The sequence below is a fragment of the Chinchilla lanigera genome, unplaced genomic scaffold (assembly GCF_000276665.1).
Source record: "Chinchilla lanigera isolate Chin_1 unplaced genomic scaffold, ChiLan1.0 scaffold00051, whole genome shotgun sequence".
NCBI classification, from domain to species: Eukaryota; Metazoa; Chordata; class Mammalia; order Rodentia; family Chinchillidae; genus Chinchilla; species Chinchilla lanigera.
The window spans coordinates 12,063,896-12,081,125 of record NW_004955452.1 but is presented as its reverse complement, the minus strand read 5'-3'; the positions used below and the strand labels follow the sequence as shown (position 1 = coordinate 12,081,125).

At 50.5% G+C, this 17,230-nt stretch overlaps 1 protein-coding gene across 5 annotated transcripts in view; it reads left to right on the top strand.

The window, feature by feature from the left end:
• Window positions 1–17,230, top strand: part of Csmd2 (CUB and Sushi multiple domains 2) — a 579,269-nt gene that overhangs the window by 193,325 nt on the left and 368,714 nt on the right. For all 5 annotated transcript variants that reach the window (XM_013519720.1, XM_005395117.2, XM_013519719.1 and 2 more), the window contains exon 4: window positions 4,665–4,859. In XM_013519720.1, the coding sequence (XP_013375174.1) occupies window positions 4,665–4,859 (195 nt within the window). The remainder of the gene's footprint in view (window positions 1–4,664; window positions 4,860–17,230) is intronic.

The window sequence follows — 17,230 nt, the reverse complement described above, 5'->3', positions numbered from 1 at the left end:
ATATATGTATAATAATACATATCAAATGTATTAGGGGAGCTGAGAATTGCAGAAACCAAGCACAGTTAGCTCTGTGTGGAAGGAAACACATGCAAAGCACCGGACACTGAGTGTGGCACAGAGTAAATGTTCAGTAAACTGTGCTGAAAAAAGCACACTACTAAACGTGCAGGAGCTGTAAAGATGAGGTAAGTTAATGTGTGACACAAAAGTTCCTAGTCCAGAGCCAGGCATCAAAAGACAGTGACTGCATTCCTCCTTCGCTTGACCTGCCCTCTAACCCTGATCTCACACACACACGCCCATGTTCACACACACAAGTAGCTCGGAGGGCTGTGGAAGATAATCAGGGCATCTTCTCCCCGAATCCTCTTTTGTCGCTCTCCTGCCACTGTGTATCAGTCATATGGCCAAGGAGATGCAACGCGTTACTTGATGTAGATGAGAAATCACAACATATGGAGGGTGCTTGTCTGAAGAGCACAAATGACTCTTCATTATAATACGGGAGCCCAAGTCTCAAATTAAAAATAAAACAAGGCGTGATGTTGCTTTTGCAGCACTCCAGCCACAGAGGAGAGTCATTGTCATACCATCATGGCGAATATCATGTTGATTGGCAAGAGCTGGGCTTTGTAGCAGGGACAGAATTCCCCACAGCTAATCTACAATGAACTTGTTCAATGTCAGGCACAGCTTTAATAATATCGTTCTGGGCTGCGCCGGATGTAAATAGCCCACTCTTCATTTTGTAAGCAATCAAAGAGAAGCTTTATAGACAGGAGAGCATGAATGGCCATAATATCTATGCTGAAAAACACATGGACAAATCAAAAAAGGATCAAAGAATGTGATGTCTTAGAAAGGCTTTGCTTTGTGGCTTATCTCCAATCTCCTGTGTCTGTCCCGCAAGATGCTCATTAGACACACAACAAAAGACCACATTTTAAATGTTGCCCTTGACATAATTTAAAAAGTACAGAATTGGCAGATCAGGCTGGAGAAAAGCAGACTACTACAGCTTGGACCGTCAGGTAATGGCCTTCGTCTTGTGAAGTCGCCAGCACAATGAAGGAGGAGAGAAAGAGTGGTTTCTTGTCATCCGCTCTGTGCTCGGGCGCCTTACAGTGGAGAACAATGAATAGCGGAACCGGGAAGGCCTAGATTCCCAGCCTAGCTCTGCCATTTTCTAGCTGTGGGCTTGGGGTGAGCAACTTACTGTGCCTCAGTTTCTTCACCCATGGAAGGAGGATAATACAGTATATCCTACAGGTTTGTTTTGAAGATTAACAATAGTAAGCTTTTGATCCAGGACCTGAGACATATTAGGGACTCAGTGGCAGGTCTCATACATCTGATTTTCATCTGGAACAGCTCTATTATGGGTTGTGTCCCCTCAAAGGGGACCTCATTCCCAGTATCTGTTACTGGATCGTATTTGGAAATAGGGTCTTTGTGGATGATCAGAGCATGAGATCAGTGGACTGTACCCTACCCAATACAACCAGTGTCCTTATCAAAGGGGGAAATTTGGGCCTAGAGACACAGCAGGAGAATACAATGTGAGATGCAGGACTGGAAGGATGCATGTACCAGCCAGGGACCCCAGAAGCTATCAATGAACTGCCAGAAGCGGGAAGTGAAAAAGGATTCCTCTATAGGTTTCCTCAGTTTTGAACTTCTAGACTTCACAACTACAAGAAAATAAATTTCTGCTGGTTTTGCCCACCCAGTTTGTGGTACTTTGTTACAGTGGCCCTAAGAAATTAATGCAACCCCCTTACAGGAAGAAAGCATGCCTGTTTTCAGATGAAAAATTGAAGCCCCAGGGAAGTGAAGTTTACAGCTCAATTTCACTCTGCCAGAGCTGGGATTCAAACCCAGGCCCCTCTGAGCCCCAAGTCTACCCAGTCTCCATTCACTGAGTGGCTCACGGCACTAGAGTTTAAGACAAAAAAGAAGGTGGTGTTGAGAACGGACCTCCATTCATTGCACCCAAGTCCCAGTGGAGACCCAGGTCAGAGTGGTCTGATTATGAACAGCTCATTAAGTAAAGAGTGGTAAGCATTGGAGAGTGACTTTTTAAAAAGAATCGACTTTTATTTATAGTGATGTTCCAGTCATTAATTTTGAAGGAAGAAAGCCCAAAGCAGAAGCAGGTTCATTAAAAATTTGACGTTAGTAATTTAATTAAATTGGGTTTTTGTGTCTTGTTGCAGAAAATGAAACGTTAGTTCTACATCACTTCTCAGCCCGTTTCCCCATTGGCTCTCTCCCCTCACCTCATCTTGCTTTCTTCTCCAAATGTTTACCTGACACGTTCCTCCCATCCCCACCCCCACCCCCACATACACCTATTACACTGACTGCCTCCAACCTCAATCTTCACAAACATATACCTATTACACTTACTGTCTCAGCTGAGATTGAGCAGTAATGGATCATGGGAAACAAAGAGAGCCAGCAGCAGGGTGTCATGGGAAAAACCAAGGCAGTCAGCAGCAGGGAACTATGGGAAATGCCAAGGAAACCAGCCAGCAGTGGGGATCAAGGGAAATACCAATGGCAGGGAATTATAAAAAATCCTAACCTAGGATAATAGAGGTAAATCTTTTCATCTGTATTATCTCACTTGTTGGAAGTAGAAAATGAGAAAGGAGAACTCTTTGGTTCTTTAGATCATCCCACAAAAATACAAGCCTCTGAGGACAGAGACCTGTGCTGCTGAGTTCATTGCTATATTTCTAGCCTCAAGTACAGTAGGCCCAGGTTCCCACAAGTCCCCAGCATCTTGTTAGTCTCCAGGGTGTAGCTTAAAGCAACCCGAGCTCCTGCCCTCCTGGTCCTATAGCCCAGAGAAATTAGAACCTCTGCTCTTTTGCGCACTGACTATGTGCTAGGCATGTGCCAGCCAGGCAGCATTTATTATCAGTAAGACCCTCAGTTATCAGATGTTAATGTTCTCATTACTTTTTCAGTTGAAGAAGCTAGGGCTCAAAGAGGTCTTATGGCTCAAGATCATGCAGAAAGAAACTGTAATAGCACCTGGTTTCTGACTTATACCAGGATGGTTCCAAAGTCTGCTGTTTTCCTTCGTGTCAAACCATTTCCTCTAGGAAGGAGAGGAGAAGGAGGAGGGAAGGCTGCTTTTCAAAGGGTTCTGACATCATCAGGGCTGACAGGAGGAAGCCGGGCACCACCAGCAATGTGGGTAGGAAGAGGGTACTGCAAAGGCTTGAGGATGCCCGCTAGAGTCCAGCCTGCTCATCTTTACTTCCTCATCATTGCCACCCCACCCTTTTCTCAGGGTTTTCTGAATTAGATTCTCTCTGGCCTTGGGGCCTTTGCACATGCTATTCTCTCTGTCCAAAACACTCTGTTTGGCTTTGTTAATTCTTACGAATCTTGCAGGGTTCTACACAGATATTACTGTCTCCTGGAACTCATCTCTACCCCCCTGCTTGGTCCCTAACCCACCATAGCATTTATACTACCTTTAACTGCACACCTCTCCCACTGGACTGGGGGTTTAGGCTCACGAGTGTACTCACTGTCTGCCAGAGGTCTGAAGTGCACTACATACCGTAACTCTTTTATTTCTCAAAACAAAAACTCTTTGAGGAAGGTGCTGTTGTGTTTTCCATCTTATAAAGGAGGGAACTGAGGCACAGAGCAGTTAAGTAACTTACTCAAGGCCACATAGGTAGTGAAAGATAGGGCAAGGAACTGAACCCAAGCACCACTCCGAGTCTGAGATGACCCCCAGAAACCATCCCCAGTGGGTTCAGGGAGACGTACTTGAACAGTGTTCTAGGCAGGGCTGAGACTCCTGTTCTGGCCCCATGGGGCTGTTCCAGAATGGTCGGAGATATGGGCTTTAGGGCCTAGGCAGTACCACCCTTAAGGAGAAAGGCAGAGGCAGAAGGACCTAGGTCCAGTGGACCAAGTGGCACTTGGCATGAAAGAACTGTGTGGCAGGTCAAGATGCTCTTTCACCCTTACCCGGTCCATTTCCTCTGGATGACGAGTACCCACTGGCAGCCGTAATTGTGTGGCTCTGGTTGCACACTGCACATCATGTTCCCCAGCTCCCAATGTTTCCCCTTTCAGCAGGTCAAGATAAGCAGAACTCAAGTTCTTGTTTTCTCAGCTTACCCCCTATTCTGGCACTAACCAGCTCCTTCAGCTGCCCCAAACCTGCTGGGCACAGGACCCTTCTGCCTGCCAGGGCAGAGCACACATGAAAGAAAAGATATGGGGTTTAATGAGCAACTACTCTGTGCCATGCTCTGTCCCTTCCTTGGAGTCTGACATCAGGGTGGCCATTCCCAAGAGATTAAAATTTTTGCCTTGGGTTTGGGTTGGTAGCAATTAGGACAGCTATCACTCACATCCAGGGCTGTGCATTAGAAAAACCTACATATTCAATTCTAAGTCTCCTTTCTGGTTGGCTCCTTCTTGCCCTATGACCTCTTGCAAGTGCCCCATTCTATGGGGGTTTGCAGTCTTGAGAGGTGCAGATCATTCTTGGGAGGCACAGGTCCTTCCAATCATGGAGGGAAAGATGAGCCCAGGGCAGCTGACTGGCCGAGGGGTTTTGCTAAGCAGTGTGGTGTCAGGGACCAAGCCCACCTTGCTGACCACGTGTCCATTCTTCTCCTCAGTTCTCCCCAGCCACACGTGTGGGAACCCAGGGAGGCTGCCCAACGGCATCCAGCAGGGCTCAACCTTCAACCTGGGAGACAAGGTCCGCTACAGCTGCAATCCCGGCTTCTTCCTGGAGGGCCACGCCGTGCTTACCTGCCACACGAGCTCTGAGAACAGTGCCACGTGGGACTTCCCCCTGCCCTCCTGCAGAGGTAGGTGGCTAGAGAAGGAAGGTCTGAGGGAGTGGGTGGCAGCTTGGAGGGGCTGCTGGGGGTTCAAGTGGGATAGTCCCCAGGAGGAGCTACATCACCCTCCCCAGCATGGCATGGAGTACCCACTCCAGGAGCCCAAGTCTGCAGAACACTGAGAGGCCCACAGGTCTCCAGGCCCTCTACAGGTTTCTCAGCATCACCAGCCTCCTAGACGTCAGCTCTGCACTGCCAGTCTCCTTCCCCTACACCAAGAGTCCTAGTTTTAGCCAGCTTACCCTGCCTGTGGCCCCTACCTCAGAGGATGTGCCAGTTCCCTTCCCATTACAGATCATTGCTCCTGCCATATATGGGTCACTATCTTGTGTAGTGACCTCACACTGACCACATATCTTTTCTATTTCCTGTGAGCTTCTGTCCCTATTTAATGGTTCCTTTCTGCCAGCCCCTACATATTTGTAAAACCTATTTAGCCCAATAACCCCCTCAAAATAAATGCCTCCCAGCCCACATGACCAACTCGGCCCCATTTGTCCTGAGCCCTAGAAGTCCCAAGTTCTGGATCCCCAAGTCCAAGTGTAACAAGCAGACTTTGGGTTGTATTCCACAGGAAACCGAAAAGACCCTATTCAGAGCAAACAGAGCTTTAATTTGAGGATAGTCACCCTTCATCCCTGACTTGCAAGTCAGGGAGGTGGGCGAGGGGCCTGGCTTTGATCCCACCTTATATACATTTTTGGTTTCCATGGTAACAGATTGGAATGTTGTAGCCCTGGCCACACGTTGTTTTCCTTGTGCCACGTGACCAGGTCAGGCTCTGGTCATGAGCCCAACCACAATCATATATATACTTCCTGTACTCTGTTCTATATATCTCCCTTTAGATAGCCATACATTTCCTTTATGGTTAGAATGTTTATCTGGGGCTAGGGAAGGGATGAAACAACCCAGGCAGGGTCATAGGTGATTATCTGGGCCCGGGTGTTCTTTGTCTTTGGAGAAGCATTTCAGGGCTAAGTCAGGACTGCAAAATTAACTTTTTACAACCCCTCTGGGATGTTTCTCAAGACACATTTTGAGGCTTGCACTAAGACTAGAATTATTCTATTTAAAATGATATGCTAAGAGTTGCCGTCCCCTACACAGGGCAAGCCGGGACACTGGTCACCCCACTCCCAGCCTCTTCCTTATTGTCCCCCCCACTAACTCATCATAGCTACGCTTACTTCTCATAGAATTTCCAGTGATTCTTATCGGATGGTAAAACATACTCGATCCCTTTGAAAAGCTTAGAAAATACAGAATAGAGAAGAAATAGAATATATCTATCTTGAGCATGATTTTTGTGTTTTTCCTTCCCATCTCCATCCATTACATGCTGCACATGTGCATATATTACAATATATACTTAGACTGGCATTTTACTGCATGTAGATGAATTTTAACCACCTCTAAAGCACTCATACCCACTGAGCGTCCCCATCCACCCACAAAGTTTGGCACCTTGGAAGCATGGACTACATATGTCTCCCTCCCCATGACCCTGTCATTTCTCTGCAAAGTGGGGGCCTTTGCCTCTCTGTTCTGTATCACTAATCAGATGGAAATTGTTTTGGTCCTTATATTCCTTGGCTTCTCTGCATCCTTTTGCATTACAGACCACTCTCTTCTTAAATTCTCATTTGTAATTTCCATGGATACCAAACACCTAGATATGAGTCTGAGAGAGGTTCAAGGAATTAAGAAATAATTGGAACAAATAGCTCCTCCTTTGGTTCAAGTTTTACTTTTCTCTTGGAGAAAGCCCTTGTGGAATTTTTCCCAAAAGACTAGCTCTTTCCTCCTGCCACATGCACACACTTTTTAATATTGATACCAGGGATGAAAATAGGCAGGCATACCTGTTTCCCTTATTCTCACTCCCATGGCAGGCATAATTAATCAATCACAGCACCCTTCCTGCTTGCATCCAGAGATATCTGTGAATTTTCTTCCAACAGGCAAACCACGACCAATCAATCTGAATTGCCACGTGATTTCATGTTTTTTTACCCCTCCTAAGCCAGTAGAATTGGCCTCAGTCATTTGATTCCTTTTGTGGAACCTGTGAGACTATAGCCCCCTTTCCTCCCTTCCTAAATTCCACCCTGTCAGGTCCCAAGACACCGCAGGGACATCTCAGGCTCTCACCTTCCTGACCTCCTGCATCATCAGTCACCATGTCCTCTGTGCTGGTCATTCCTGCCACCGTGACCACTCCTCAGGAAGACTGTGTGACACTCTAGGCCTTCCCATCTCTCACCTGCCTTCTGAGTATCCCCATGGGCAGCCATTCTCCAGTCCCTGCTCACACACATCCCAATCCATCGTCTGCTGTGGGAGTAACTTCCTAAAACCCAGATCTGACACGATCACCCGTTGCTTAGAATCTGGTTGGTAATTCCTCATCACTGACAGGGTCAAGTTCTGCTTCCTTACCATGAAGCCCAAGGCCCTTCTGGGCAGAGTCCCAGACCTACCTTTCTACTCGGTCTCTCAGTCTCCTCTAAGTAGCTCCCAACTGAGCTTCACAGACAACGCTCCCTTCCAGACACACCAGGGGAGCCGGCCGAGGGCAGCAAGGTCAAATCCTGCCTTCAGAAGGGCTTTGGCTTGGAGGCTCCCTGCTGCCTGAAGGACTGAGCTGTGGTTCTGCTCAAAGGCTAGGAGAAAGCAAAACGTCTCTGCACCTCCTGGAGGCCCTGCCCCCCACCCATGGCTCCATTTCTCCATCCTAATTCACTACAAGCTGCAAGAGTACCCTGAGAAGCCGCCTCAATAATACCAGTGCTTTTCCGTAAACGATTTTCCAAAGTGTTCTTCCTTGGGAGGCCAAGTTAACCAGGAGTGAAGGGTGCTCACCACATTCCTGCCTGGTCCTTGCTAGGAGCCGTGATTATGCCGGAGTCAGCTGCTTGTGGTCGGGAAGAATTAAAAGCCGCTTGGTCTTTCTTCCTCTAGTGTTGAATTCTCAAGGGCTGTCACCGTGAGTGGCTAAACCTCATTCAGTGAGTAGTGGTCTGTAAATATTTGCCACACGGACAGTGCTGGAGAGGTCTGACTGACCAGCAGAATGGCCTGCAAGCATGAGGGAAATTTCCAGCCTCGGTTACTCACCTGCCTGGCAGCTCTGAGTGACACAACTTCCTCAGTCCAGGTTTCTGTGTATCTGCTCCATCCAGGAGGTGCTCTGTGGCTCACTGCAAGGGGCTCAGTCTGCAGTAACGGCACAGAGTGAGGGGGGTAGCAGGGAGAGGGGCAGAGCCAGTGTGAGGCTGACCCTCCCCAGGAGGTCACCCCGAGGGTCCTGGTCCACTGAGGCTTGGTCCAGCTGGCAGAGGGCAGGAAGCAGGCTGTGATCTTCCTGTGCCTTGGGGTCTCCATGGGCGTATTTCAAAGGCAGAGGTCCCTGGGAGATGCTGATCTTTGGATAACTTCCTTGATCCGTAAAAAGGCTGACCATGTGGATTTCAGCCATCAGCATCTGACTTTCGAGGGGTGCTGGCCCTGGATCAAAGAAGCCTCCAAGGAGGGAAGGGAACCAAACATGCTAGGGACTGAGAGGAAGCGGGTGGAGAAGAAACAGGCTGCAGCCAGACAGGACAGTCAGGCCAAGCTTGCAGGCTTCCCCCAGACCTGGGGAACAGGCATCAGTCTACAGGAGCTTGGACCGCAAGCGCTGAGCTGCATTCCAGCCTCTCTGGCCCCCAGGGCAGTGGGACTGGGCCCAGGCATGGACAGTGATTGGAGTCAGAAGGGCCAGCTCATGGCTGTGCTCTCACAGGCATGCTGCTAAAGCTCACTGAGGTTTAAAGTTGGGCCATGAGTGGCAGCCTCACAGGAATGATCGCTTACTCACTCATTCACTCCATGCTTCTAGATTTTTGTGTCGAGTGCTTACTGTGTGCCGGCCAGTGACTGATTAAATTCTTAGTTACCGGTGCCTATGAAGTACAGATCTAGTTACAGCAGGACTGGGAAATGGCAGCGATGATCAAGTCAAGCAAATCACGTGATCTTGTGGAGCGTACATCCTAGCGTCCAGGAGACAGGAAACAGACAAAAAAATGAACCAAAATAAACCAAAACAAAGGAATCTGAGGTAGGGATAGGAGATAAGAAAGAAATACAGCAGCTAGTAGTGAGAAAGACTACTTTAGATGGAGGTGGCAGGAGGGATCTCTGGGGAGGGATCTAAGTCCTGAGTGATAAGGAAGAGGCTGTATGTGAAGACTGGGGAGGAGCATTCCCAGAAAATGGAAAAGCAAGTGCAAAGGTCCTGAGGTAAGGAAGCACTTGGCATGTTATAGAAACAGGAAGTAGAGTGAGGGGGCAGGGATGGGTGGGGGCAGGGTGAGAAGCCAGGTTTTGATCCTAAGCTCAGGAGATAGCAGAGGAGAGTTTTAAGTATAATTTGATCCAATTTAACTTGCTTTTTACAAAAAGATCACTCTGGATACTGGGAGGGAGAGGGACTGTAGTTCAGCAACAGACACAACAGGGAGACCCGTTAGCAGGCAGGTGCTGTCGGCAGCCGGGCTGAGATGGTCTTAGTCTGGGGCTGAGCCTCTTAGTCTGGGGCCCTTGGTAGAAATGGAAGGATGTTTGTAGATGCATTTCTTCCTCCTAAAACTTAAAGCACAGACACTTGTGCATAGCAAGGAGTTAGTAAGTGTTGTGATTCTTACTGCCCTTGCCACTACGGGCCAGCATTTATTTATTTAGTCCGGTGTTCCAGACCCTGTGTTATCTAATTTAATCTACACAAACTCGCTAGCAGGTGAAAGTATTGCTCTCCCCTATTGTGAGACAAGGAACTGAGGTCTGGGCGGTGAGGAGTTTGCTGTGATGGCGGAGTGGTGGAGACTGGACTCAGCCCAAGGCTGAATCTGCTCTGGCCACCAGTGTCCACCGCAAGCATGGACAGTTCCTCCAGTCTAGTGGCCCAGAGCTTGAGAGCCTGGCCCTCAGGCATGTGTGTCCCCTGCAGGGTCCTCCAGGCAGGGACTGGTAGGCTCCTGTGGCTGCCCCTTGGCCTTCCTCTCCCACATGTCCTGGAATCTCATTAGAAAAGACACCCTTGGGAAAGGGCCCGAGGTCATGTTCTGGGCAGGCGCTGCTGTAGGGCAGGGCTAAGGGTGCTGAGGCTGCTTCTCCTCCCTACCAGAGAAATCCAGGTCAAGGCTTGCCTGCCTCCTATGAGCAGGGATGCCTGGGGAGACTCCGTAGTGAGGTGGGTCCCCAAGACAGGGACACAGGTGGGCACTGCTGTGACTCTGGAGTTGGTAGCTAGTAGAGTCAGTTGGAAGCTGACTCTGATGCTTGGTAGCTATGAGGCAATGGGAAAATTTTTAAAACTCACTGATCCTCTGTTGTCTCATCTGTAAAATGGGGTGAAATGCTTATCTTCCCTGGTGGTTTGAGGACTAAGGAGAGCATGTGGGTGACCCACTCAACACAATGCCTACCCGTGGTGAGCACCCCATGGTCGATCCCGCGTACTGTCTGCATCCATCCCCTCAGAAGGAGACCTCTGTGGCTGTTTCCATGGAAGGAGTTCCCAGGGCCATGGCGATGTTGGCACGAATTGGTAATTTCCTCATTTCAAGAAGGAAGGAAACCAGGCATGGTGGTGCACATCTGTGATCCTAGCACTCGAGAGGCTGAGGCAGGGCCGGGGATATAGCTCAGTGGCATATGTGCCTGCCTGGCAAGCACAAGGTCCTGAGTTCGATTCCTGGTACCCCCCGCCCGCAAAAAAAAAGAAAGAGAGGCTGAGGCAGAACATCACAATTTTGCATCTAGCCTAGGCACCTTAGTAGCACAGCAAGATCTTGTCTGGAAAATAAAATAAAAACTTAAAAAAGCAGCTGGGGAGGTAGCTTGGTGCAAAGGCCCTGCTGGGTTCAATCCCCAGTATCAAAGCGGAAAAAAAGAGTGTCTTTGATAAAACCAAGGATAAAAGGACAGAGTCTAGAGCCTGTGAGAAGAGGGGATTGAGGAGGCGAAGCAGGTGTTGTGAGCCAGCACAAACAGGGATGCTGAGCCATGCAGTACAAGAAAGCAGGGGAGGCTGTGGCTTTGGGGTACCCATGCTTGGCTCTCCACACCTTGCTCTTGAGTTGCAAGATGGTGCCCAGGCCTCTTGGGGTTTGCACTTCCCCAGAGGCCGAGAAGCCCTGTTTGGGGGTAGACTATACACAGAGGCCCAATGCCAAGAACCCTTGGTCCTCCAAGATGGTACCCTGCAGGCTCCCTGAAGTGGAGGCGTAGTACACACGTCCTCTATCCCTCCCTAGAACTGGAGAATCATTGTGGGATTAGCACACAGCAGTGGGGCAGTGGGGTAGTTTTCTAAAATTATGGTTGATTGCAGAAATTTCGGCAGCACCTAAAGTTGATCATAAATAAAGTCATAAACTTGGAAAGGCAACTATCAGCACCACACACCTGCACCCTGGAATATGCATGAGCTAATGGCTGTGCAGAAGGCCCCTTGCCAGGGAAAGGAGAAAATGCAAATGAATATTTTAGGACTGTGGTGTCAGCTGAAGGTTATATTTTATGACTCCAGAGTTGTAAGCATGAAATATGATGCCTTTGTTTAAGTGTGAGAAAATCGCCAAATGGCGTTTACTACATTTTCAATCAAAACAGGGGGTGCCTGAGCAAGGGTTGCCTGAGAGAGGAGCTCCAGAGGCAAGGGTGGCATCTTCAGGATGAACTGATGGCTCTGGCCAGAGGATCACAAACTCCTGGGTCCACAGTTTCATTGCAGTTCAGAAGTTGTTGGTTAGAACTGGAAGTTAGAGAATCGTAGGATGGCTTGTAATACCGCTGTCTAGCAGGGGAGTACAGCCCAGTGGTGGGGAGACTACTTACCCAGCTCTAGAGAGACTCCCTGGAATCCTAACTGTCTTGGTTACTTTTCTCTCGTTGCTGAGACAAAATACCCAACACCCAAAATGAAGGAAGGAAAGGTTTATTTAGCTTACACTTTGTGGAGGTTTCAGTCCATACTTGGCTGGCTCCGAAGCAGAAGATAGCAAAGCAACAAGAGCAAAGGCGGGAAAGGCAGCCAAATGGCAAAGCAGCCAGAGCAAAAGGCTTTTTTCCCTGCCTTCCTTTGTAAACAGGCTACCCCCACCTAAGGGGCGTGTAGCGCTCACATAATCTCCATGCCCTCCTCTTCCACAGGCTCATGATCTATACGAAGTAAGCACTCTGGCTTCCTGCTGAGTCACTTAGCCAAACCTCTAGACTCCCCAAGTTGACACAATGTATCAACCATAACAATCCACCCCTTGTCAACTTGGCAACCAGATATATTTCTTTAAGCCAGTTTCCAGGTACAAAGACATTATATTCCATTAGAACCATAACACTAACTCAGCATTTCCTGTGTGACCTTAAGAAAGTCACTTAACCTCTCTGGGTCTTGGTTTCCTGTTCCATTTATTTGTTCTTCAGCTACTTATTGAATGCCTACTATATACCAGGAAGTGTGCTAACAGCTGGGAAGGGAATAGACATGGCCCCTGCTCATGGAGTTTACTTTCTTGATATTAAGTAGGTAATGACCTCGTTGACCACTTAAGTATGGGAAATAACTATTGATGGGAAAATATGCAGTACTCTGAAAGCATATAGTGGGGGAAGGGAGTACTCTGTTTCTGGAAAGATCCTTGCAGAACTGACACCTTGACTGGACCTAAAAGCCGAGGAGGGGCCAGACAGGCCCGTGCGGTACAGAAGAAAGTTCCTGATTGAGAAAATAGGACTTTCCAAGATTGTGGAAAGTACTACTTGCGCCCGTTGTCCTAGAGAAGCCAGGAGGTGGCCAGTGCGGCTGCGGATGGGAGGGAGGGAGAGGCAGGTGAAGAAGGTTGCGTGAGGTCCTTGTAAACCGCGGGATATCCCACTGATCCTGAGTGACAGGGGAGTTATTGAAGGTTCCTACAGAGGGTGGCATCATCAGGCCTCTGTGTGAAGAACAGGTGGACAGACAGGAGGACCAAGGCCACCCTGAGGCTGGGAGGCTGCTTCTGAGCCTCAGTGGCCTCCGGCTGAGCCATGTGTGAAGGCAGGAGACAGTGACTGCTCAGAGGGGACAGGGTAGACTGTGGTCCCTGGCTGGGGATGGGCTGCAGGAGGAGCTGAGGATGTTCCCTGAGAGCATGAGGACTGGGCCCCTGCTGTGACCCTGTCCAGGCCAGGGGCTCTGAGGGGGTCGGGTTTGCAGGGGACAGAGAGTGAGGCTGGGTTGGTGGGTTGCGTGCAATAATGCAGCACATCCCGTGGGTCTCTAAGGTGAGGGGGAGGCCTGAGACTCTGGAGTCCTCCCTTTCCTCCCCAGTCCTGCTTCCCGGGGCATCATGAGTCCCTGAAGCGGTGTGGACCACAGGCCTGGACAGAGATCCCGGCTCATCCTTAGTGGCTCCAACCAGCCCCTTCTGAGGGCTGCTGCTGTAGCCCCTGCCCCGCCCTGCTGAGCGCTCCCTCCTGCTGCTCTCCTCCTCCCGCTCTGCCGCTGCCCACTGTCAGCAGCTGACTTTGCCCCAGGAGCCACTTCCTTTTGGTCCCCTTGATGCCAGGCTGCACCATCGCAGGGGCCTAGGCCCTGAGCACAGCCATTGCTTATTCCCCCGTGTAAGTACGGCTCCAGGTGGCAGGGCCATCCTTCTCCCACCCAGCTGCTTCTCCTCCGCGGTTCTTGATTCTCGAGTAGCCTCAGGCTCACCTCTTCTGCCCTCCTTCCTGGCCGGGAACCCTGCCCACCCTTGCCCCTCCCACAGGCTGCCCTGTGGCTTCCTGCTCCTTCTGTCCTCTCACTGCTACCAACTGTTCCACCTGCCACCCTCTTCGGCTCCCAAAGCACACCACCCCGCCATCACTCAGGGACAGAAGTCATCTCTCTAATGCAGGTCTGGTTTTCAACTCCCTGCTGAAAACCCTCTTCCCCACACCTGCAGTTGCTCCCAGCACCTGCAGTACAGAACCCAGAACCCGCAGCCAGCCCAGCAAAGCCCTTGCGTGCGGACTTCGGCCCTCCCCCAGGTGGACTCCCCCACCCACTCCTGCACCCGGAGCCTCCACAGCAGTCGAGGGCGGACCCTGACCCCCTGGCCCATGCCCTCAGGCCACCTTGCCCCTGCCTGCCTCCTTGGTCCCAGCCTGTCTTGCATCTCCCTCCAGCACAATCTGTTCTTTTCTCGGTGTTCAGGTGAATGCCCCTCCTTCACCATGATTCCCCTAACCTCAGAGTGGTCCAGATGAAGCTATGTGGCTGGGACTGCAGGCTGTTTCGATGGGGCAGCCAGGGGAGTGCTGGGAACCAGCAGACCCAGTGCTTGCTGGGGACAGTAGTGACAAATCTCTGGTTTGCCGCCAGTTGGCTCCTGCGGCTTATCTCCCCGTAGTGTGCACGGTGAATTTATTTACATCTGAAGGAGACACACTCTGCCTCAGATGTCAGACTTCATAGCCTTCTTCCAGAGAGATACCCTGGATGGAAACACCGTGCAGCTTGATAAAACAAACAGCGCCGCTAAAGTGGTTTTAAAGCCAAGCAAGGCCAATCCTGTCTTGCTTTCCTCCTTCTCTCCCTCCTGGGGCCTGGGCACTGGGATCGGAGAGCAGAGGAGGAAGGGAGGGGACACGAACTTGATCTCAGATCCTCGCTTAGCCTTCAAGGCCCTTCCCAGCACAGCTCTTGCCCTCCTGCCCAGCCCCATCCCCTCTGCCTGCCGCCCCCTGGAAGGCCCTGAACACACCACACTCATGGACCCCAGCTGCCTTGCTGCTGCCCCTGGCTCCCCAGTAAGGCAGGCAGCACTTGGTGCAGTGTACCTGCTGGCCCCGTGTGAAGGATGCAGCCAGGCTCAGGCCCCATCTCGCTGTTACCACCCGGTCCAAGCACCACCACCTCTCACAGGATCCTCTCAGTAGCCTCCACGAGGCGCCCCCGGCTCCTGTCCTCGCTGTGTTTGGCCTGCTGTGTGGCAGGTTATTTCACAAACACTCTTGTGCTATGTTCTGCTCATCTCCTCCCCAGGAGAAGCCCACATCCTTACAGTGTCCTCTGAGCCCTCCACTGCCCAGCCCCACTGACTTCATCTCCTTCTACCCCTCAGCTCTCTGAATGCTCTTCATCCTGCCAGGCCTCTGCACCCATGGCCTTCATGTTGCTGTTCCAACTACTCAGGAATGCTTTTCGTGCAAATAAGCACATGCCTCCTTCTCCTCCTTCAGGTGTTGAGGCCTTCCCTGCCCACCCTGCCCCATGGGACACACCCCACCCCCTCTGCACTTACCACCACCTCATTTTCCATATGCACTGTTAATTTCTCTTAGCACTGTCTTTATTCCTCAGATCAGAAAGCAGGTTCTGTGTTTTCGTTTTATTGTTTTTCCTTGAGCTGAGTACCCAGCCATTAGGACGATGCTTGACACAGAGCTGGTCCTCACTAAGCATTTTTTGAATGAAAGAGTGAGTGTCCTGACAAAAATATTGTCTCTTTCACGGAGCTTCTCCTGCCTCCCATGAGCCGTGTGGGCCCTCACACTCCTCTGACCGTCTGTGACCCTCTGTGCCCTTGTTGTGTGCCCGCCTCCTCTCTGAGAAGCCCTTGGGGGCAGGGATGAATCTGAGCTCTTCTGATTGTTATGCTGGCGCCAGCCCCATGGCTGGTCTTAGTCAGTGCGCAGGTCCTTGTAGCAGGAAGGAAGCATTTGTAGGCATCTGCCCTGGGTCTGTATTCCCACACACCTGCGACGTGATGTTTAGAAATAGCCTCGTGGTCCTCTGGACCCTGTAAAATAACATTAATGGGAATGGTGCAAAGCCACTAAATTGAGTCACTGCTATCCCTGGCTGTCCCTCTACCTCCAACTATGGGCACTGATTCCCCCATTGGCAGGTCCACAGCCCACCTGCTGGCTGCCCTCCCCCCACGAGGGGCTCCCCTTCTGGGGGCCCGCCCAGGAAGGACATGGTCGCGTCACCATTCCCAGATGGTGGCTTGCAGCAGAACCCTGACAGCACACCTCCCATTGCTGAGTAAGGCCTGTAGATTCTACTTCTTGAGTCTCCCCAACAAGCTCTCTTCCCCCGCCTCTGCCAAGGCCTCCTCTCCTTCCCATCCAGTATCACCTGGATGTTGGTGACTGTGTCCTGTCTTGAGTGTCCTGCTTGCTTCTGTGCCAGTCGGAGTGATCTTTCTAGATCCTGGAGCCTAGTTCCTCACCAGCTTCGATCCTCAAGATGAATAGAAGAAGGGCAACGTGGCATTCATTGGGCCTTTGCCATGTGTCTGTCCCTGGCAGGTCCTAGACACTGTCCCACCCAAGGTCTCTTTCAGTTTTCACAACAACCCATCGTCCAGAGAGGCAACCTCAGGCTTACAAAAGCAAATCATCCAGGACACACATGTGGCTGGAAATTGCAGAGCCTAAATTCAAATATAGACCTCCCACACCATAATACCTATTTTCTTTCCGGCACACCCCCAAGCATCCAAATCTCCTTGGCCTGATATTCTCCGACACCTGGCCCTTTCTGCACCTCCATCGCTCCCCTTGCTCGCTGCGAGATGAGGCATCGAGAGCTGCTCTTCTCGGAGACGCCTTACACTTCGTCCTTCTGTGCATCTTACCGCTGGGTTTCCTCTTTCCCAAAATGCCTTTCCCTTTCTTCTTTAGCCACTCAACCCCTATCCCTCAAAACTCTGCTCTAACGGCACACCCTCTGTTAAGCTTCCCCACATCGACTCATGCAAGCAGAGTCACTTGCTGCTTTATTTATACCCTTAATGGGGTAAATTTTTCTTAGAGAAAACAAGAGTTTTTTGGTTGAGGATATAGGTTCTGGGAGCCAACTACAGGGCTTAGGATTTGCTCCTTCAATCGGGATGAGCCGTGTTACCTCTGGGGAGGAACTGAATCTCTCTGAGTCTTGGTTTCCTCCCATACAATGGGACTTACAGGGTCATAATAAGGATCAAGAGGAACATGCGGAGGACTTAGAATAGTACTCAAAGATTAGTTCTCATTCTTGTTACAGCTGCCTCTGATGCACAGCTGAACGGTGACACTGCATGTCCCTTTCCTTACAATATAGACCATCTCTCTAAGACAGCGTATGCTACAGTATGCTCTAATTCCTTGCTTGCATACAGGCCCCAAAAGGGCAGACTTAGAAAGCACGGGTGACCTGCCCCCAGCTCACCCAGCTTGTGGTAGCAGGGGAAGCTCGCACGCTGATGTCTGCAGGATTTCAAAGCCAGTGCCCTGGACTCTTATCTGTCAGAGCACATTCTTCCGGTTGTCTTTTCTGA